The following is a 22,801-nucleotide window of genomic DNA, read 5'->3' on the forward strand; positions in this document are numbered from 1 at the left end:
TGGCTTCAGACGGAATGCTGGAATGGGGTGTCATAGAGTGCTGTGGCAGCAGGCAGGGAATGCAACTGTGGCATAACCCTTCTAACTATCCAAACGGCCATAATCACATGGAGGACATCTTTGCCCGGAAAGGATCTCCATGGGGAATTGGGCAGAGGCCTGCCCTCCTCACTTTCCACACCAGGGGGCAGCGCTGCCACACTGAATCCCATTGGCTGTGTGTGGGGTGGGGGTGGGGTGGGGAGACAAAACAAGTGTCTAGTTGTTTCTCTGTCATTTCTGTAATCGGTCACTGAAAAGGTCTCAAGGAAATTCCACATCTTGGGAGGCCGCAACCCTGACTGTGAACCCATGTCTGAGTTGACAACAGACTGAAATCTTGGGAGAATGCAAAATGACTTATAAATATTTCCCAGTCCACAGAGAGAGTGTATTTCCTGACATTTTAATTAGTATATGATATTGATATTACTATTGCCATTATTGTTGTTGTTGTTGTTGTTTCAATTAGTAGGGCTGCTCACCTTGCCAAATAAAATCTGGGCTACTGATAAATACGCCACACAAAATAGCAACCCAAAGCAAGCAATAGATTAAATCCATGCAACTGTCCAGTTAAAAACCAGTCTAATAGGCAAGGAAAACCCCACAGGCTCAATTGAGTTCTTCTCTCCCTGTGATTTCCCTGATTCATCTCCAGCTTATAAACTGTGCTTCATGGCTGGGTCAGCATTTAATTATTTTGGGTGTCTTCAAACAGGGAGAAAAGGTAGACAAATGTGCTCAGCACTCAGATGTGCTGTTCTTTGCAATTTCTATCTCGAACCTGTCTCTTTCAAAAAAAAAAAATAGTGCATCTTCATTCTCTGTTGCCTTGAATCACTTTTGAGAAGTGGTGAATTTTTGCATATCTTTGTTTTAATTACTCTAATGTAAACGTCCCCTTTCTCCTATGTCCTCACCATAAAAAAAGACCCTTTGCCTACATTTTTCAAAGGACTGGAAAACCACCAGTGTAAGATGTGTGCAAGGCAATCTAGGAGATCAATGCCCGGAGGGGCTCTTTTTATCCCAAGCAATATGCAAATTGACAGACAATTTCCTCTTTAAAGGAGCCCTATGGTTTCCCCTTTCAGGCTACACCCACCAACCCAAAGTTTGTGCACTTCCCTGAAGCCTTCCCTATTAATTTCCCTCCATTTGTTGGACGGAGCAAAAATGGTCTTGTGGCTAAACTTGGTGTCCTTTTTGGCAGTCCTCAGAGGTAATTCTTCCCTCTATAGAGAATTTCCTTCTATTTTCCATTTTTGTATACAGCAGATCTCATTGAAACACGCTTATTTTTTTTAGGAGCTCAGTCTGAGGGCCAGTTGGTGGAGTCTGGAGGGGAGGTGAGAAGGCCTGGAGAGTCCCTCCGCCTCTCCTGCCAAGCCTCCGGATTCACTTTCAGCAGTTACGGCATGAACTGGTTCAGACAGGCTCCAGGGAAAGGCCTGGAGTGGGTAGCCCACATAAATCCAAGTTCCAGTACTTACCACTCGGACAAAGTGAAGGGACGCTTCACCATCTCCAGGGACAACTCCAAAAGCCAACTCTATCTGCAGATGAACAGCCTGAAGCCGGAGGACTCGGCAGTCTATTATTGTGTGGGAGACACAGTGAGAGGAAGTGAATCTGAAGCCCAGCAAAAACTTTCTCTTCCTCAGAACAACTCTCCAAGTTGATTCAGTCACAGAAAGCTGAGTTTGTGTATTATAACTGAGAAGGTTCAGATAAGCCTCCATGAAAGGAAGTGGGAACCCAGAGCTGATCTTGGAAAAAGCAGTTTGATATCTGGCTAGCACTTGGTTGTGGGAGAAGAAGGAGAAATTAGGGCAGGAGAATATACTAGGAAGTTATTTTTTTAAAAAAAATAAAAAATCATGGGAGGTACCAATACAGATTCATTACCTACATTTCTTCCTTGATGAATATTTCAGTTCATTCCATTTGATTCTCAGAATACCACCAACTCTCCTCAGTTAAATTCTTTTCTACCTGTTGCTCATTTCTCATTCCTTCCATATAAATGTATAAATTCAATTCCCTTAATCCTGACACTCCCTCCCCACAGCTGGGCAGAGCCAAGAAATCCAAAAGTTGGGAATTGCAGAGACCCTCTCCCAGAAGCCTTCTGGGTCCATTGAGTTTGGACTCTCTTCCTGCCTTTGGTAGCTCCCTGGCAGTTCCTGCTGCCACCCCCTCCCCACCCAGGGATGCCTCGACCTGCCATCCCCTCCACTAACTTCCGGGTGGGGGGAAGAGTGGAATTGCTCTGCCTTTTTGCTCAACATGGAAATTAAATGGGAAATAAATATGGGAAAAAATGATTAATTATCTTTCTCAGCCATTTGGGAAAAGTTTGGTGATAAATGGATTACTTGACTTTCTGACGTGTGGAAGTTCAACCACTGTGGTATGCCTATCATTCTCGATTGCTTATTTAAATCACATAACCTTTTATTGTGAACCACCCAGAGTCGCTCTTCAAGTGAGATGGTTGGTGATGAAATTTGAAATATAAATAAGTAAATAAGTAAAATAAAAAAACTCTTGTTTTATTGACACTCCATATTTATAGAAAAATCTCTCATACTTAATTAAAATATTCCAGGGGTGGAGCGTAGAGGAAATGTGGAAGACCTTTGTTATTTCGAGAAGTTAAGTGACATATTTTGATTTTCCTACCTCACCAAAGAAGATTAGAGTTTATATTGAGTTCTACAGATATTTAACAGGCTTGTTATTTAATTTGTTTGGCATGGGGTGGAGAATAAGTCCACTCCTCCAACAGCCCTCCAGAAAATATCTCTTTTATGAGCGGGGGAGAGATAAGAGAAACCCCCCAGATTGTTTTTGTTAGGCACTAGATTATCTGTATAGCTTCCCAGGCTCTTAGATGATGTGATAAACAGGTCAAGGTAGTGTCCTGCAGCCTTGGTACCACAGAAACCTGGTCAAGAGTTTTGAGGTCCAGACTTTGATAAAAAAGGAATGTTCTTTTGAATTTGGGAGCTTGTGTGCAGGTTCTGCACACTGGGTGCTGCAGAAAATTGTCATCCTAAGGGGTATTCCTGCAGTCCTTATTAAGGAAGCTCCAGGCAGCTAAAGGGAATAGGATCAGATTGCTTCGTATGTATGATTTCTCTTTCTTTATGCTATGTTTTTTATATATTCCGTTTAATCTGCCTAGACTGTTTCTGGTTAAACTGTGTTTCTGTTTAGATCTCTTTGCTTAAGTTTATAACAAAGCTTAACCTTTCTTTATCCACTGGTGTGCTTATTGTCTCTGGATCTAAAAGAACCAATTGCCTGGACACCTGATCACTGGTTGGACACTTCACAGAACAGACTCCTATAAGAAGTTGCCAATAATCTCAAAATAGTTTCAGAGAAATCTATCATGTGAATGGAGAGAGACTTTTATATCCAAAGACATTTGTAAATTAAGGGACAATTCTCCTCTCCTCTCCTCTCCTCTCCTCTCCTCTCCTCTCCTCAGTGGAATATACCTTCAAGGAAAAGTGGAAGGTCAATGCACTGAGTGCCTCTTTTATTCTAAGGATGTTGTATATTCAGCTATAGCTTCTGCTTTAATTGAACCATTCAATATGGCCAAAAGGGGTCCTGTGAATGTAGAGATGGGATTTATGTAAAAAAAGTGGAATATTGTTTGAAGAAATAAAGAAAAATAAAAAGAGGATAAAATTATATTTTCCTCTAAGTCCCATATTTAGTAAAACCACAGTCATCCACCCTCAATGAATGGTAGGAGATGGACAAGGGATGTTCAGAATTATTCTCCTATCAGACAGAATACAAAACTAGTATAGAGCAGATTTTGACAAATGATAAACACTTCCAACCTTGACTGCCAGGAGTAAAACGAGGGTGAGGGAAGAATGGGGCTGCTCTGCTTTGATCTGGCTAGAATGGCCTCTTTTGGTTGGAGGTCTGGAGAGAGGGTCAGCTCCCCACCTCTCAGGGGTTTTTACTCAATGACCTAGTGTCCTGTTTGGCCTAAGAGACAGCCAGGCAGACTACAAAAGGGAGTTCCTTATTTACAATTAACTATTTGCATCAGAAAATAATTCATATTTTAAATAGCACTATTCACTCAAGTCCATCCAGGTAGTGGAGGAAGACAAGTCAAAGTTGCAGCGACCAGCAAGGAGGTGAGGCTAGGCTTGACCGTGGCAGCAAGTTAGGGCTCTGCTGGAGCAACAAGACTAGACTAGGCTTCGAACTGGAGGCGAGACAAGGCTTGGGTGGACTGACTAGATGAGGTTTGGAACTGGAGGCAGGGCTTGACTTGGCTGGAATGGCAAGAGAGAGCTGGGAGCTGGAGACAGGACTGGATTCGGCTGGACCAGCAAGACAAGGCTTGAATCTGGAGACAAGGCTGGACTTGGCAAGGCAAGGCTTAGATCTGGAAGCATGGCTGGACTCGGCAGAATGAGGCTCAAATCTGGAAACACAGATGAACTTGGCAAGAGAAGGCTTGAATCTGGAAGTACAACTGGACTCGACAAGACAAGACTTGAGTCTGGGAGTGCAGTTGGACTTTGCAAAATATGCCTTGGATCAGAAAGCAAAGCTGGACTTGGTAAGACTTGGCTTAAATCAAAAGGCATGGCTGGACTCAGCGAGGCATAGCTGGGATCGGAAGGCATGATGCTGCTTGGCTAGGTTGCTTGAACAAGGCTTGACTGCAGAGGGAATACAGGACTTGGCTGGGACAGTGCGAGGAGGAGGTAGTAAGTCCATGAGTAGAAGGAGCTGGCTCTGATTCCGTGTCAGCTACAGGCGAGGCTCCGCATTCTGGTAAGGACTCTCCTAAGGAAGCGGTGAGCTCTGTGGATCGGTTGTCTCTGGCAGCTTGCTCTTTGCATGGAAGCCTTTTTATCTGATCCTTTTAATGCCATTTCTCCTCAGTAGCCAATTGTCATGTTCCCCGTTTCAATGTTCCTGTGCATCATAACGGTTCGCATGCCAGAGTGTTGATGCGCGCTCCTGGCTGGGAGGGTGCTGCTGGTAAACCTTGTATGGAGAGCTCTGTCTGCCTGTGCCGTGTAGGAATGTGTTTGGGTTATCTTTTTAATGTCAAGGTCTTTTAGCCCGTTGATCAGCAGAGCTCGTTAGGAGCACCTGGGAATGTGGGGAGGGCTGTCTGTTGGGGAGGGGGTGGGGTGATGTTTGCAAAGACGCTATTTAGTTTGAGTTTAGGCACGCTTTTCTCATTCTCAGCTTTTTACCTGTTTGCACTCTTTTCTAAATAAACCAAGAACCTGAATTGAGATTCTGAGTCTGAGAGTTTTATTTGGATTAAGGCAAGCGTCACATGTGGACATTCAACCATTCTGGCATGCGTATGAGTCTGGATTGCTTGGTCTGCATCACATAAACACGGGTTTCATCCACAGACCACAGTTAACGAAAAACCACTCAAACACACACAGACAACATAAACAGCACAGAAACACACAGAGTTACTTTAAAAATAATCTATGCCATCCCCTCCTGTCTCTAATGTAACTGTTAAATAATTCTGTGTGGGTGTTTGTCGATTGTACTTTCAACATTTGAAATAACACAAAAACATTTACTTGCTTTATTTCCTCTACTGTCTGACTCTTATAAGGACTTCCTCATGATCTCAAAATAGTTTCAGAGAAATCTCTAAAGTTAACAGAAAGAATAATTCTTTTATCCAAAGACATTTGTAAATTAAGGCAACAGTTCTCCTCTCCTCAACTCTCCTCCCCTCTCCACTCATCTCCTCTCCTCAAATCTCCTCAACTCTCTTTCCCAATACTCTCTTCTCCCCTCCCCTCCTCTGCTCTCCTCTCCTCTGCTCTCCTCTCCTCTGCTCTTCTCTCATCTACCCTCTCTTGTGTGAAATATACCTTCAAGGAAAGATGAAAGGTCAATGCACTGAGTGCCTCTTTTATCCTGAGGACTGTATATTCAGTGTCAGCTTCTTCTTTAATTGACCAATACGAAATAGCCAAAAGGGGTCCTGGGAATGTAGAGATGGAGTTTATGTAAAAAAAGTGGGATACAGTTTGAAGAAATAAAGAAAAATAAGAAGAGGATGAAATTATATTTTCCTCTAAGTCTCATATTTAGCAAAATCTTTTGCAAATGAATAGTAGAAGAAGGACAAGAGGTGCTAAGAATTATTCTCCTCTCAGAGAGGATACAGAACAGATATAGAGCAGATTTCGACCAATGATAAGCCCTTCCAACCCGATCTGCCTGTAGTAAAACGAGGCTGAGGGAAGAACGAGAGGGACCTGCTTCAATCTGGCTGGAACATCCTGTTTTTGTTGGAGGTCTGCAGAGAGGGTCTGGCTCCCCACCACTTAGGGATGGTTTGTACTAGACAAACGAGATGGTCCTTCCCAACTCGTTTTTACACGATTTCATGATATTTAGGAGAAAAAATAAGAATACACGACCTCAGGAATATACAGTATCTCATAGAAAAACCCATCGAAAGGAATATCCTATCATATAACAAAAGTGCATTTTTTGATTACTCCCTAGAGCAGCATAACTTTCCTGGAGCTCTTTCATTTCTTTTGAGCCCTAATTACCATTTCTGAATGCAAGAATGTCTTTGAAAAGTTAAGTAGATGCCTCCCCTCCTCAGGTTTTCCACCAGGGGGCAGTGTTGCCACACGGAATTGCTTTGCATATGTGTGGGGTGGGGGTGGGGGGGAAAGGAAGGGTCTACAGGCCTTGTCTCACTTCGGAGGCATCATTACATTTACTCTCATTTTCCTGAGAGACCACTGAAGGCAATTCAGAGAAATCTAACATCCCAAGAGATTACATTCCTCACCATGAAGCCACATCTGAGTTGAGAACAGATGGGCTTTGCTAAATATAGAACAAACTGAATTGTATGGAAAATGAAAAGTCATTTATTTCTGTTTCTCAGTCCATGGAATAAGTGTAGGAGAGCCAGTTTTTTTGAATCTTAGTATGAATTAACTCTGGGCAGTTAAAAACAGATAAGTAGACCATACAAATGGCAACCCAAAAACCTCCCAATATTTGTAATCAGTATGGCTGCTGAGTTAAAAACCAAACCATTAAGAAACATTATACAGGCTTCCAATTATTTATATTCCAACTTTGAGGCTTGGATGTGTAGGTATTAGTGATCTGTGGCCTATTAATTGGGCCTTATGGCTTGGTCTGCTTTGACTCAATTTTGGTTTCTTCCAAAGAACGTGGTCAAGGGAACCACTGTGGAGCAACCATTTTGAACTCCGATGTGCCATCCTCTTTATTTCCGGACTGTAGCATGGCTATTTGAGGAAATTTCAGGGCATGATTTCTTTCTGTCACCTTAAAACCCTTATATTAAGTGAGGAGCATCTGTCAGAAACTTTAATTATTCCTGTGTAAAGCTGCCCTTTCTTCTATGGCCCATGTGTGAAAGGTGTGTTGACATAAATCTATACCTCAAAGCCCCGAGGGGCTCTTTTATGCTGAGCGTTATGTAAATCAGGCCACAATTTCCCCTTTAAAGGAGCCCCAGGGTGTCTCTTTTCAGGCTACACCCACCAACACAAAGTTTGTGCCCTCTCCTGAATCCTTTCCTGTCAAGTCCCTTCTATACTTTAATGGGAGCAAAAATGATCCTGTGGCTGAATTTGGTTTCCTTCCTAGCAGTCCTCAGAGGTAATTGGTTCCCTCCTATTCAGGTTCTTTCCATTTTACTTCTTGCATAAAGAAGAGCTCATTAAAACAACTTTTATTTTAGGTGTCCTGTCAGAGGCCCAGTTGGTGGAGTCCGGAGGGGATGTGAGGAGGCCTGGAGAGTCCCTCCACCTCTCCTGCCAAGGCTCTGGGTTCAACTTCGGGGGCTACCACATGAACTGGGTGAGACAGGCCCATGGAAAGGGGCTGGAATGGGTGGCATACATAAGCTACAATTCAGGTACCATTTACTACTTGGACAAAGTGAAGGGACGCTTCACCATCTCCAGGGACAACTCCAAAAGCCAAGTCTATCTGCAAATGAACAGCCTGAAGCTGGAGGACTCGGCAGTCTATTACTGTGCGAGGGACACAGTGAGAGGAATTGAGTCTGAAGCCTGGCAAAAACCTTCCCTTCCTCAGAGCCGCTCTGCAAGTCAGCTCAGCCGCAGAAGGCTGGATTTTCCCAGGAGACTTGAGAGGGAGCTGAGAAAGCTGCCTGAGTGCCAAGAGGAAGGAAGAGCAAAGAGCTGATCTTGGCAAGGGCATTGTGGGAGCTGTTCTCCTTTTGGATAGGAAGAAAATGGCAAATCTCAGTACAGAATATAAATTGAATAGTGTCTTTTCTTTTTTTTAATCCTCCTTAAAGACAGCAAAGGGAAATTGTTCTCAAGTTCTGCTCTCAAAAAGTATCAGGAAATACAGAATTGATTCAGTAATTAGAACTCTTCATTCTTTTATGGGTTTTGAAGTTCAACCCTCATTTCCTCTTTCTTGAGACGCAGATCTGCCCCGCTCCCTCTTTGGGTGCATTTGTTTCTGTGTCTATATATCCTCTCTCCCTCTATCCATAGATGTACTACATATATGTAGACACAAAAAGACACACACACAAGAACGTATGCAGACACATATAGGCATTTGGAAGTTTAAATACATTTAAAATCATTTTCCTCTGCTACCAGTCGAAATGTAGTAATAAAATAAGGATGCTGCAAGGCCTGCCAGAGTGTGGTGTGGTCTGACACCGAGGAAGGGGGCGGAAGTCAGAAAACAAGGCCTAAAAACTTTCTGCCAAGGGTAGCCTAATTGCTGTCATGTTATAATACTTAGAATAGCAAAGGAACGTAGATCGGGGGTTTCAAGTCAGTTCCGGGGAAAGTCATTTTCTAGGTGGTTTAGGAAAATTGCCTCCCCACCTGCCTCCCTCCCCAGTAACTTCTGGATGGGAGAAAGGTTGGAATCGCTCAGCCTCTTTGCTCAACAGGAAAATTAAATGGAAAAAAATAATGAAATTACTTCTATTGGTCTCCACTTGTAGTTTTTGATCTGTTATTTAGGAAAATCAACACCAGAACCTCCACATGGGAATGCTAGTTTTTTATTTATAAAATGGAACCTTGCTCTATATCTTAGGTAAGATTTATTCAGCATGCCTGTCTTGACTCCTATAAGGAATTGCTCAAAATTCCAAAATTCTTTTAAGAAAATCCATATTATGTGAATGGATAGTGTATCTCCTTTTTCCAAAATTATATATAAATTTAGGGATGATAGAAGATTGTCCCTTCATTTTCATGCATTTCTCGCATTCCAACTGGGAGAAGGCAAAGTGATTTGTAAAATGTTCCTTCCCTTTGTGAACATTTACAACATACATGAGAAACGTTTTTATACATTTTTGCATATTTTTGTGGGGTTAGGTTCCATCTGTAGATAATTTTGTACAAGTTTTCCAATAAATGATAACACAAACTAAATTTTAAACGCTTTGTCCACATCGTTTCCCAGTTATCTAATAAAATATTATATCCAAAATTTCATGCCGAATTTATCATAGACTCTTTGACGTGTTCATCTTCTTGATTTAATTATAATAACATTTTCTTCATCTTTGTCATAATATGCTCATTATTTATAGATAACTGTTTTTCGATCAGGTTTTTTCTTTTTTAAATTTATATATTTTTTATCTCATTTAAATCGTTCATTTAACTGCATATATGTGAACCAATGACACCAGTGTCCTTCTCCTTCTATTTCTTCTCTTGTTTTTAACCTAGGTGTATCTTGTTCATATTTGATCAAATCTTTTTATCTTAACCACATTATCTTATCATCTAAACTTTCCCTCCTTGCAAAAGCTTCTCATAGCGATATCCACTTTGGTATGTTTTGTAATAATCTACTGTTATATTTATCCCAAACCCTCAATAATATTTTTCTAATAGTATCATTTCTCAATTCTTTGTTCATTTTTTGCTTTTTCAGTCCAAATAGATAATTTGTTGATAATATTACACCTCAGTATCTAATCTTTTTTTCTATTGTAAAACCTTATTTAGTTATTAAAGTTTCTTGTTGTTTTTGAGTCATGTTTTTACTCAACATTTTTGTTTTTTATTTTTTGTTTGTTTACCTTAAATCCTGCCACTCTCCAACTTCCTTTAATTTCTTAAACAAATGTTCTATAGAACCTAGGGGATTTCTAATATGAATACTAGGTCACCTTCAATTGCTTTTAATTTATAAATTTGTTTTTTTTTTCTAATTTTTACTCCTTTTATTTGACCATCCCCTCTTATATCTCTATTCAGGACTTCTAGAACTAGAATAAATAAGAGAGGTGATAGGGGGCATCCCTGTCTCGTTCCTTTTTCTATTTTGCAATTATCTTTCAATTCGTCATTCAGTATAATCTTAGCTCTTTGTGTTGTGTATGTTGCTTCAATCCCTTTCACAAATGATTTCCCAAATTCCATTTTCTCTAAAACTTTAATCATAAAACACCAGGTCAGATTGTCAAATGCTTTTTCAGCATCTAAAAATATTGAAGCTATTTGACATTCGTTATGATGTTGTGCATATTCCAAAATGTCGATGACGGTTCATAGATTAACTTTCAATTGTCTTTTTGGCAAAAAACCACTTTGATCTTGATCAATAATTTCTTGTAGAATTGTTTTTAATCTTTCTGCAAATATTGAAGTAAATTTTTTCTAGTCATTATTTAACAATGATACTGGTCTATCATTTTTGGTTAGAGTTGTGTCTTGTCCTTCCTTTGGCATAAGTGTTATTTTATCTTCAATCCATCTCTCTAGGATTTTTGATCCATCTATAATCCAATTCAATAAATCTCTAAATGGGCTTATACTTTGTTCTCTAAAGTGTTTGTAGTATCCTGACGATATATCATCAGGTCCCGGTGTTTTTCCTATTTTGAGTTTCTTTATAGCTTCTATTATTTCCTGATTTGATATTGGACTGTTAATTACCACTTCTTGAGTTTATGAGAGTTTGGGGAGATTTTGCTTATTTAAATATTCCTCAATTTTATCTAATGAAATTTCATGTTTTTCATATAAGTGTGAAAAAAAATATATAAAATGCTTTTTTGATTCTTTTAATATCAACTAAGTCTTCATTATTTTCCCTTATTATTATAATCATTTTGTCCTCCCCATCTTTTCTTATTTTATAAGCCAGCCATTTTCCTGGTTTATTAGCAAATTCAAAGTCTCTTTGTTTTGCATACCTTAATTTCATTTCTATTTCCTTTGTTGTCAGCAGCAAAAGTTGTTGCTGTAATAATGTAATTATTACACAGCCCTAATTCATACAACCCATGATTCTTTCCCCACCTCTCTCACTGGACCTGTTTTGGTCTTCTGGAGCTCAGTAATTTCTTCCTACCTCCCTTCCCCAATGAGAATACAGGAATCTCCTCGGAGGGTTAAGCCTTCTGCCTCATCTTCTCCAGTTTTCCACTAGGGGGCACTGATGGTCTGCAAAATCCCCCTGAATATGGACCCAGTAGAAAGGGTGTATTCAGAGGGGATGACACTTCTGAGGCTGATCATTTCCACCATTTTTAGAAGAAAACAATGCAATTACAGCTCCCTCTACAAGAGAAAACTTTTCAATAATTTTAAAAATTCCCTATGGGGAAGGTTCTGATAATTAATTCCAAACTCTTATTTCAGATCCATCTGTACCCTTAGACCATCTGTAACGATCACCAATTTTACACTAGGGAACACTGGGTGTCCTTTCAAAGGTGCCATCTGTGGCTTGAGCAAAATGATGGCAATTCTCCCAGAGGGCTAAACCTGCTGGAGACTGCTGTGTTGTGGCCTCCTCATGAGGAGCCACTGTCTGGAGGACATGTGGGTGATCTCAAGTCATCTCCTTATCCAGAGAGGAATTATGAAGAGTCAGTCTACACGCCCACTATTCACTCCACTGTGGTCCTCAGTTCACCATCTCTTCCCTGGAAGTTCCCACACACTTTTACCTCCCATAATCTCCCAATCTGCCTTGCCTGTTAGGACAAAAGAATAAGTGTCTCCAGATAGGAAAAAGTGCTTTTGAAAACCTAATGTATATCTGACTGGGGGATATAATGTATTTCACCAAGATCTAATTCATTATAAAATTAACCTTTGTGTTTCTGTGTCCATTTTCCAGCCATCTACAATAGAGCATAGCAGGTGGAATGAAAGGACAAAGATAAATGCAATCCTTTGTTTCCTCTACTTCCATTACAGAGGGATTTCTTTTGTGTATATGCTACCTGAGAAGAAGAAATCAGCCCTCTAGTGAGAACTTTAGGACTCTTTTGTTATAGGTGTCGAATCAGAAAGTTTCCTGGAGGGAAATGAAAAATTATTAATATTACTCTCACTCTGCTCCGACTTATAAATTGTGCCAGCATCCAGTTCTTCTGTGTGTCTTCCAAAGGGGAAGGAAGGTGGAAAAAATTTCCTGAATTCAGATGTGGTGTTGGAACTTGGAACTGAGGAACAACTTATTAAACAGTAGGAATTGCATTTTCTACTTCTTACATGTCTCTTTCAAAAATTCTCAGTCCGTTACACTGAATCATTTTTGAGAAGTGGTGAAATTTTGCAAGTCTTTGTTTTAATTACACTAATGTAAATCTGCCTTTTCTCCTGTGTCCTCACAGTGAAAAAACAAAACCTTGCCTTAATTGTTCTTATGGCTAGAAAGTTATGTTGAAAATCACCAGTGTAAGATCTGTGCAAGAGAATGTATAAGTCAAAAAAACTGAGGGGCTCTTTTATCCCAAGTGATATGCAAATGGAAAGACAATTTCCTTTTAAGGGAGTCTTAACCAAACAAAATAATAACCAAAAACAAGCAATACTGTATATTAAATCCATGGAACTGTGCAGTTAAAAACCAATCTAATAAGCAAAGAACACCCCATAGGCTTCATCTGTTTCTTCTCTCCCTGCGATTTCTCTGACTCAGCTCCAGCTGGTAAATTGTGCCTCATGGTCAGGTCAGCATTCAGTTCTTGGGGGGGGGGGGCTTCAAAAGGGAAAGGAAGGTGAAAAAAATTTCCAGAACTCAGATGTGCTGGGTTTTTTTTGCATTTTCAATCTCTAACATGTGTCTTTCAAAAATTCTTAGTGCATGTTCATTCCCTGTTACCTTGAATGACTTTTGAGAAGTGGTGAAATTTTGAAGGACTTTGTTTTAATTACTTTCATATAAACCTGCATTTTCTCCTAGGTCCCCGCAGCAATAAAATGAATTTCATTCATTTTCATAGGACTGGAAAGTTATGTTGAAAATCACCAGTGGGTGTTTCAGGCAACACCCACCAACAGAAAGTTTGTGCACTTTCCTGAATCCTTTCCTGCCAATTCCCCTCCAGTCGTTACAGGAACCAAAAATGATCCCTGGCTAAATTGGTGTCCTTATCAGAAGTCCTCCAAGGTAATTCTTCCCTGTCTACAGAATTGCCTTCTATTTTCTGTTTTTGTATTCAGGAGATCTCACTGAAACACCTTTATTTTTTTAGGAGCTCAATCTGAAGTCCAGTTGGTGGAGTCTGGAGGGGACGTGCGAAGGCCTGGAGAGTTCCTCCATCTCTCCTGCCAAGCCTCTGGATTCACCGTAAGGCACTATTGGATGGAGTGGGTGAGACAGGCTCCAGGGAAAGGGCTGGAATGTGTTGCAGCGATGGGTACATCCAGCATTTACTACTCAGACGAAGTCAAGGGGTGCTTCACCATCTCCAGAGACAACTCCAAAAGCCAACTCTTTCTGCAAATGAACAGCCTGAAGCCAGAGGACACAGCAGTCTATTAATGTGCGGGAGACACAGTGAGAGGAAGTGAGTCTGAAGCCTGGCAAAAACTCTCTCTTCTTCAGAACAACTCTGCATTTGATTCAGTCATAGAAGGTTGAGTTTGTGTAATTGGAAAGAGAAGCAACAAATGAATCTCCATCATATCAAGAAGGAGCCCAGAGCTGATCTTGGAATAAGCAGTGGGGAACGTGGTTAGCGGCTGAAAGTGAAGAGGAACTGAGGAGCCTTATGATGAAGGTGAAAGAAGAAACTGCAAAAGCTGGCTTGCAGCTAAAACTCAAAGAAACCAAGATTATGGCAACCAGCTTGATTGATAACTGGCAAATAAAGGGAGAAAATGTAGAAGCAGTGAAAGACTTTGTATTCCTAGGTGCAAAGATTACTGCAGATGCTGACTGCGGTCAGGAAATCAGAAGACGCTTAATCCTTGGGAGAAGAGCAATGACCAATCTCGATAAAATAGTCAAGAGCAGAGACATCACACTGACAACAGAGGTCTGCATTGTTAAAGCAATGGTGTTCCCTGTAGTAACATATGGCTGCGAGAGTTGGATCATAAGGAAGGCTGAGAGAAGGAAGATCAATGCTTTTGAACTGGGATGTTGGAGGAAAATTCTGAGAGTGCCTTGGACTGCAAGAAGATCAAACCAGTCCATCCTCCAGGAAATAAAGCCAGACTGCTCACTTGAGGGAATGATATTAAAGGCAAAACTGAAATACTTTGGTCATATAATGAGAAGACAGGACAGCCTGGAGAAGATGTTGATGCTAGGGAGAGTGGGAGGCAAAAGGAAGAGGGGCCGACCAAGGGCAAGGTGGATGGATGATATTCTAGAGGTGACGGACTTGTCCCTGGGGGAGCTGGGGGTGTTGATGACCGACAGGAAGCTCTGGTGTGGGCTGGTCCATGAAGTCATGAAGAGTCGGAAGCGACTAAACAAATAAACAACAACAACCTGGTTAGCACTTTGGTAGGGGATACGAAAGAAATCTCAGGGGAGTAGAACAAATTGGGTAGTTAAAATTTCATTAGAGGTAGACATATGGATTGATTACCTACAATTGTTCCTTGACCTATTTTGCCATTCAATCCCCTTGGGTAGTTGGTATTGCCAACTCTCCTGAGTTTTTTTTTTTACTACATGTTGCTCTTTTCTAATTCCTTCTATACTGATAAATACTCAGTTTCCTTAATCCTTAATCTCTTTCCCCTCAGCCAGGCAGAGCCAAGAGAGCCAAATGTTGTCTATTACTAACCTCCTCTCCCTGAAACCCTCTTGAGTCTCTCTATTTTGGGCTATTTTCCTGCCTTGGAGGAGAAACCTGGTAGATCTCCCTCCCACCACCTATCAACCAAGAGATGCCTTGACTTGGCGTCCTCCCCACTAACTTCAAGGTGTTAGAAACAGGGCAGATAACTTCTGCCTGTTTCCTTCACAGTCGAACTGAAAGGGAAAAATAATGAAATGAAAAAAATAATGAAAAAAATAAATGAAGTCCTATGGTCTCATCTTCCAGACCTCTAGTTTACAGTATATGGGTGCCAGTTTGCTTACGGGTCCAATTCAAGGTGTTGGCTATGACCTTTAAAGCCCTACATGGAATGGGGCCAGGTTACCTGAGGGACTGTCTCATCCCCATTACATCGACCCGCCCCACCCAATCATCCAGAGAAGGCATGTTGCGGACCCCGTCCATAAGAGAATTCCACCTGGCGGGGTCTAGGAAATGGGCCTTCTCTGTAGTGGCCCCCGCTCTCTGGAACATCTTGCCCCCAGAGGTACAGCAGGCCCTCTCACTCCTGACCTTCCAGAAGGCCCTGAAGACCTGGTTCTGCCATCTCGCCTGGGGCAGGAAAGTGAATAACCATTCTTGGGAGTGGCTTGCACCCTAGAGTCCCTCCCACCAGCCTGGAATTTATACCTTTTTTGGTTTCTATATTTATTTACTGTATTTTATAATAATCTTTTTAATGGGATTTTAATGTTTATATTTCGTCCTTGATTTTATTGTAAACAGCCCAGAGTCCCTCTTTTGGGGGAGATGGGTGGTGGCTAAATTTGATTAATAAATAAAAATAAATAAAATTTGACTAAGGAAAATCCGACCTACAAATTTGACATGGCAAAGGAAGGTTTTTATTTACTCAGTGTAACCCTGCCTTTTATCCTCTGTAGTAAAAAATTAAAAATTCCTGCCTTGACTCTTACAAGGACTTCCACATAATATCATTTTTTTCCCCAAGAAAACTACAAATAATTCCTCAAGGCTTTGTCAGTATTTAATATATTTAGGGTTTTCCAATAAAGAAACAAGCTGTACTGTACCAAATTGCCTAAGATGTGCCTGCCTTTTTTATATCCCTTCTCTAACGGGTTTCTATAAGCAAGTCTTCATGCATGTTTATTCTCTGTTACCTTGAATCAGTTTTGGGAAGTGGCAAAACTTTTCATGTGCTTGTTTTACTTACTCTAAAGTAAACCTTTTTCCTATAGGCTGACAGTCAAGAAACAAACAAACAACGAAAAACATGCCTGCCATCCCTTTTCTCTGCACTGGAAAATTATCTGAAAATTACCCCTGCAAGGGACTTCCGGGGTAGGGATGGTGGACTGAAGACAGCTTTGGGAAAGTGGATGTGACAACTGTGCAAAAGACCGAGGAACCAGTGAGTAGACCGGTCCCTCGGAACCTCTCCAGGTAAGGAGAGGACGGGAAATTTCCCACATGTGCTCCAGATGGCTGTTCCCCATGAGGAGAACACCAGACTGAGGGTTCCTGCCAGTTTGAGCCCTGGCAAACAATAGGATTGGCCACCTTGCTTGCAACCGCAGTGGAGACTTTTAAAGTTTGGAAACCTCACTTTCTAATCAGTTTCGGAAATTACTCATTAACTGTTTCTAAGCTATTAGAAACCTTCAGAATGACAAGCTTGAAAATGCTGGGTGAGTCTGCTTTTAATCCTGAACGAAAGAAAATGTTAATCATCAGTTTAAGAATTTAAGGAATCTGAAATAAACAGCAAAAAGCTGTAACTTTTGGTCCTGCTTTGGCATGAAAGCCGGAAGGGTAACCTTGGGCCAGTCCCTCTCTCTCAGCCCAACTCACACAACAGGGTTGTTGTTGTGGGGAAAATAGGAGGAGGAAGGAGGAGTATTAGGTTGTTCGCTTGTATGAGTTATTAAAAAAATAATGAAGATAGATAAAAAAATAAAAGCTAAATCAAATTTCATCCTAGAAAATTATAAATGGACTAAGGGTCTAGAAAAATTGGAATATCAAAACTTTCACAAAAACATTCTGGAATGAATTATAAAATACAAATAGCTTCTCATGGCAAATAGATCCTGTTTTGGTTTTTACAAGACAGAACACAGATAAAGAATTTCATGATTTCAACACCTGGCCACTAGAGGGGACTAAAGATTTTAGGTAGAGGAAAGATGAAGGAGACTTTTGAAGAACAGAATCAGAAAATAGTAGCCATTCTCTCAACAATGTCAGTAATAATGTCTGCTTCTATAGACTATGTGCAAAAGATGTTATTGAAGAAACGAAAGATGTAGAACAAATTTTATCTGACAAGATAAAGGTGGTATCAAAACTGGTTTTACAACTGACAGGCCAAGAGAACAATTTAGAAAAGGATGTTACACTGGATCTACAAAAGAAATTGGCCGAGGTTTTAATACTTAAAAAGGAAACACAAATGAGAAACCAAGAGATTGACCTGGATAATTTTTTCTTACCTTATTAACAAAAGAGGCTTAGTAAAGCGACAAAGTGTGATGAGACAAAATCAGGTCTCTTTTCCCACTTGCCATGATGGACACAAACAGCTGCTTCTCAATCTATATAATCACCAGTGTGAGGAGTATGCAAAGAAATCTGTAGGTCAATGCCTTGATGGGCTCTTTTATCCCAAGTGATATGCAAATTGACACACAATTTCCTCTTTAAAAGAGACCCACGGCGGTTTCCCCTTTCAGGCTACACCCAGCAACACAAAGTTTGTGCACTTTCCTGAATCCTGTCCTGTATTTCCCCTTTGTTCATTATCAGGAGCAAAAATGATCCTGTGGCTAAACCTGGTGTCCTTAGTAGTAGTCCTCAGAGGTAATTCTGACCTCTCTATAGGATTTGCTTCAATTTGCTGTTCTTGTATACAGGAGATTTCACCAAAACACCTTTCTTTGTAGGTGCCCAGTCTGAGGTCCAGTTGGTGGAGTCCGGTGGGGATGTGAGAAGGCCTGGAGAGTCCCTCCCTCTCTCCTGCCAAGCCTCCGGATTCACCTTCAGCAGCTATACTATGCACTGGGTGAGACAAGCTCCAGGGAAAGGCCTGGAATGGGTTGCAAGGATCGATACATCTGCCACTTACTACTCAGATAAAGTCAAGGGACGCTTCACCATCTCCAGGGACAACTCCAAAAGCCAAGTCTATCTGCAAATGAACAGCCTGAAGCCGGAGGACTCGGCAGTCTATTACTGTGCAAGACACACAGTGAGAGGAAGTGAATCTGAAGCCTGGCAAAAACTCTCTCTTCCTCTGAGCAGCTCCCCAAGTTGATTCAGTCACAGAAGGTTGAATATGTTTCTTCACACTGAGAAGCAACTGATAAATCTCCCTGATAGCTTGTGGAAGCTCAGAGCTGATTTTGGAATAAGCAGTGTGGAATCTGATTAGCGCTTTGGTAGGGGAGACAAAGGAAATCTCAGGGCAGGAGAATAAGCAGGATAGTTCTTTAAAAAGTTAAAATTTAATTAGGGATACACAGTGGGAGGAAGTGAGTCTGAAGCCTGGCAAAAACTTTCCCTTCCTCAGAAGTACTCTCCATGTTGATTCAGTCACAGAAGGTTGAGTTTGTGTAGTTGGAATGAAAAGCAGCAAATAAATCTCCACAGAATGAAGTGAGAGCCCACAGCTGATCTTGGAAGACGCGGTGGGTAATGCGGGGTCAGAAGGAGTCAAGATCTCTCTCTTCCTCCTTACTTTCTTCCCCAAATACTGCTATTCCCGCCATGCAGATTTCCCTCCTCAAGCAAGGAAAAAGGTGAAAATGGAACAGGAAGCACCCAGCTGTTCTGACAAAAGATCCCTTTCAGACTTGGCCAGCAATCTTTCAAATAAAAGGACCCATTCAGGTGATCATTCTTCCCAGGCCGAAGAGATCTCCACAAAAGATTTCTTCTCCAGAAAGTTCACCTTCCGATCTAGCAGCGCCAAACATGAAGAGGTCCCAGCTCGGTCAGAAGCCAAACTGCCCCAAGCAAAGGGAACCCCAACCCAGCAGGGGCCCCACCACAGAGCGCCCCCCCTCTGAATGCCGGGGAATTGCTCCTTCCTAGAATTCCTAGAGAGCACCGCCTTTCCATCCACCAGCCAAGTGCGCTTGCACGGACATTGCTAGAGGGCGGAAAGACTTTCACATCACAGTCGCAAAGCTTGTCCATATAAAGAGCTGGCAGGAAATTCCTAAGTGTTTCCACCTCCAAGCAGCTTGGAAAATAAACTTTCAGCAGGTGAGATTTCCTTCCAACAATGGTTAGAACTTCGGAAGGGGACATGAAGGAAATCTCAGGGCAGTGGAATAAACTGGGCCGTTTTGAAAAAGATAAATTCTAAGCTAAGGTAGAAATATGGATTCATTACCGATAATTGTTCCTTGAGATATTTTGCAGTTCAGTCCCCTTTGGTTCTCAATATCGCCACCGCTCCCCAGTTTAGTTCTTTTCTACTTGTTGCTCTTTTCTTGTTCCCTCCACATTAATATACAGGAAGTCCTCACTTAACAACTGGCTACTTAATGACCATTCAAAGCAATGACGGCCTTGGAAAGGGTGCTTGATGCCAGTAAAGCACTTCTGGCCATCGTGAAATGCTGCAGCAACGTCCCCCCCCCCATGATCATGTGCCCACATTTTGGGCCCTCGGCAACCAGCTCGCATTTACATATTGTTGCTAGGGGGCTGCAATCACGTGATCGCCATCTGCAATCTTCTCGGATCCCCAGAAAGTCAATGGGGAAGCCGGCGGGGAAGGTTGCAAGTGATCTATTAAAGAAAGAACACCCCATTGGCTCGATCTGCTTCTTCTCTTCCTCCGATTTCTCTGATTAAACTCTGACGTCCTAATTTTGCCTCGTGGCTTGGTCGGCGTTCAGTCCTTTTGGGTTTTTTCAAAGGGACGTCATTAAGGCGAAATGTAAAACTTTTCATGAACTCCAATTTGTGGATCTGTTCATTTCTCTTTCAAAAATTCTTAATGCATGTTCATTCTCTGTTACCTTGAATCACATTTCAGAAGTGGTGAAATTTTGCAGGACCTTGTTTTAATTAATCTTAGGTAAACCTGCCCATTCTCCTATCTCCTCACAGCAAAATAAAAACAAAAATAAATAAATAAATCCCTTGTGTTCACTTTTCATAGGACTGGAAAGTTATCTTGAAAATCACCAGTGTCAGATGTGTTCAAGGAAATCTATGACATCAATGCACTGAGGGGCTCTTTTATCCCAAGTTATATGGAAATTTGGACCCCTTTTCCCTTTAAAGGAGCCCCATGGTTTCCCTTTTCTGACTACACCCACCAACACAAGGTTGGTGCCCTTTCCTGAATCCTTTCTGTCAATTTCCCTCCATTCATTCAAGGGAGGAAAAATATTCCTCTTGCTGAACTCGGTGTCCTTCCTAGCAGTCCTCAGAGGTAATTCTCCCCTCTATTTAAAGTTTCTTTCCATTTTAATTCTTGTATACAGGAGAGCTTATTGAAACAACTGTTTTTTTTAGGAGTTCAGTCCGAGGTCCAGGTGCTGGAGTATGGAGAGAACCTGAGAAGACCTGGAGAATCCGTCCGTCTCTCCTGCCAAGCCTCCGGCTTTGACTACAGCAGCTCCAACATGCACTGGCTGAGACGACCCCGGGAAAAGGGCTGGAATGGGTTGCAATGGTAGATTATGATGGAGAAACCTACTTCTTGGACAAAGTGAAGGGGCATTTCACCATTTCCAGGGACGATTCCCGCAGCCAGCTGTATCTGCAAATGAGCAGCCTGAAGCCAGAGGACACAGCAATCTATTACTTTGCAGGAGACACAGAGAAAGGAAGTATTTGCTATGCCTTGAGTTATTAATAATAATAAAAAAAATAATAAAAGCATGACAGGAAATGAATGAATGAAATGAATTAAGTTAAAAACTCCAGTTGTCATATGTTCTGCTGCTTTGGGGGGATCTTTTGAGCCTGAGGCAATCAAATTGGGAATAGTTTAAAAAGAATCCATGACAGGGGGAAGGAAATATTAGGGCAAGAGAATGTACTAGGAAGCTTTTATATATATATTTACAAAAACATTAACATTTCTTGAGAGGTACAAATACGGACTCATTACCTACATTTCTTCCTTGATGAATATTTCAGTTCAATCCCATTAGATTCTCTGAATACCGCCATCTCTCCTCAGTGGCTGAAAGCGAAGAGGAACTGAGGAGCCTTATGATGAAGGTGAAAGAAGAAAGTGCAAAAGCTGGTTTGCAGCTAAACCTCAAAAAAACCAAGATTATGGCAACCAGCTTGATTGATAACTGGCAAATAAAGGGAGAAAATGTAGAAGCAGTGAAAGACTTTGTATTTCTATGTGCGAAGATTGCTGCAGATGCTGACTGCAGTCAGGAAATCAGAAGACGCTTAATCCTTGGAAGAAGAGCAATGACAAATCTCGATAAAATAGTTAAGAGCAGAGACATCACACTGACAACAAAGGTCCGCATAGTTAAAGCAATGGTGTTCCCCGTAGTAACATATGGCTGCGAGAGCTGGACCATAAGGAAGGCTGAGCGAAGGAAGATCGATGCTTTTGAACTGTGGTGTTGGAGGAAAATTCTGAGAGTGCCTTGGACTGCAAGAAGATCCAACCAGTCCATCCTCCAGGAAATAAAGCCAGACTGCTCACTTGAGGGAATGATATTAAAGGCCAAACTGAAATACTTTGGCCACATAATGAGAAGACAGGACACCCTGGAGAAGATGCTGATGCTAGGGAGAGTGGAAGGCAAAAGGAAGAGGGGCCGACCAAAGGCAAGGTGGATGGATGATATTCTAGAGGTGACGGACTCGTCCCTGGGGGAGCTGGGGGTGTTGACGACTGACAGGAAGCTCTGGCGTGGGCTGGTCCATGAAGTCACGAAGAGTCGGAAGCGACTAAACGAATAAACAACAACAAACTCCTCAGTTAAATTCTTTTCTATATGATGCTCATTTGTCTTCCCTTCTATATTAATAGATATTCAATTCCCTTAATCCTGATACTCCCTCCCCACCGCCGGGAAGAGCCAAGAAACCGAACTTTGGGAATTGCAGAGATCCTCTCCCAGAATCCTCCTGGGTCCGTTGAGTTTGGACTCTCTTCCTGCCTTTGGTAGCTGCCTGGCAGGTCCTGCGGCCACCCCCTCCCCACCCAGGGATGCCTCGACCTGCCATCCCCTCCACTACCATCCGTGTGGGGGGAAGATTGTAATTGCTCAGCCTCTTTGCTCAACAGGGAAATTAAATGGAAAATAAATATTGAAATAATTCCTATGGTTTCACCCTGTAGTTTTCGATCTGGGATGAAGGAAAATAAGCCCCTCAACTTCCACATGGCAATTTTAGATTTCTATTTGATCAAATGTAGCCCTGCTCTTTATCCCAGGTACAAATAAGTCAACACTCCTGTCTTGACTCCTATAAGGACTTGCCCAAAATCTCAAAATTCTTTAAAAAAAAATCCACATTATGTGAATAGAGAGTGTATCTCCTTTATCCAAAATTATATATACATTCAGGGATGATAGAAGATTGTACTTCAGTTTTCATGCATTTCTTGCATTCCAACTGGGAGAAGGCAAAGTGAATGATGATCTTTCTCAGCCATTTGGGAAAAGGTTG

The 22,801-nt window shown here is 41.5% G+C and overlaps 1 protein-coding gene and 1 gene segment (V, D, J or C); both read left to right on the plus strand.

The window, feature by feature from the left end:
• LOC134497167 (uncharacterized) overlaps positions 1–8,118 on the plus strand; it is a gene marked incomplete at its 3' end in the record, with an annotated part of 206,844 nt that extends 198,726 nt beyond the window's left edge. The window contains exons 4-6 of the mRNA XM_063302848.1: positions 1,351–1,668; positions 2,215–2,291; positions 7,840–8,118. Of these exons, the coding sequence (XP_063158918.1) occupies positions 1,351–1,668; positions 2,215–2,291; positions 7,840–8,118 (674 nt within the window). The remainder of the gene's footprint in view (positions 1–1,350; positions 1,669–2,214; positions 2,292–7,839) is intronic.
• Positions 8,119–17,946: 9,828 nt separating this feature from the next.
• Positions 17,947–18,446, plus strand: LOC134497168 (Ig heavy chain V region 3-like). The segment is given in 2 exon segments: positions 17,947–17,992; positions 18,076–18,446. Coding segments are annotated over 2 exon segments (417 nt in total).
• Positions 18,447–22,801: the final 4,355 nt, after the last annotated feature.

The sequence above is a fragment of the Candoia aspera genome, chromosome 4 (assembly GCF_035149785.1).
Source record: "Candoia aspera isolate rCanAsp1 chromosome 4, rCanAsp1.hap2, whole genome shotgun sequence".
Classification (NCBI taxonomy): Eukaryota; Metazoa; Chordata; class Lepidosauria; order Squamata; family Boidae; genus Candoia; species Candoia aspera.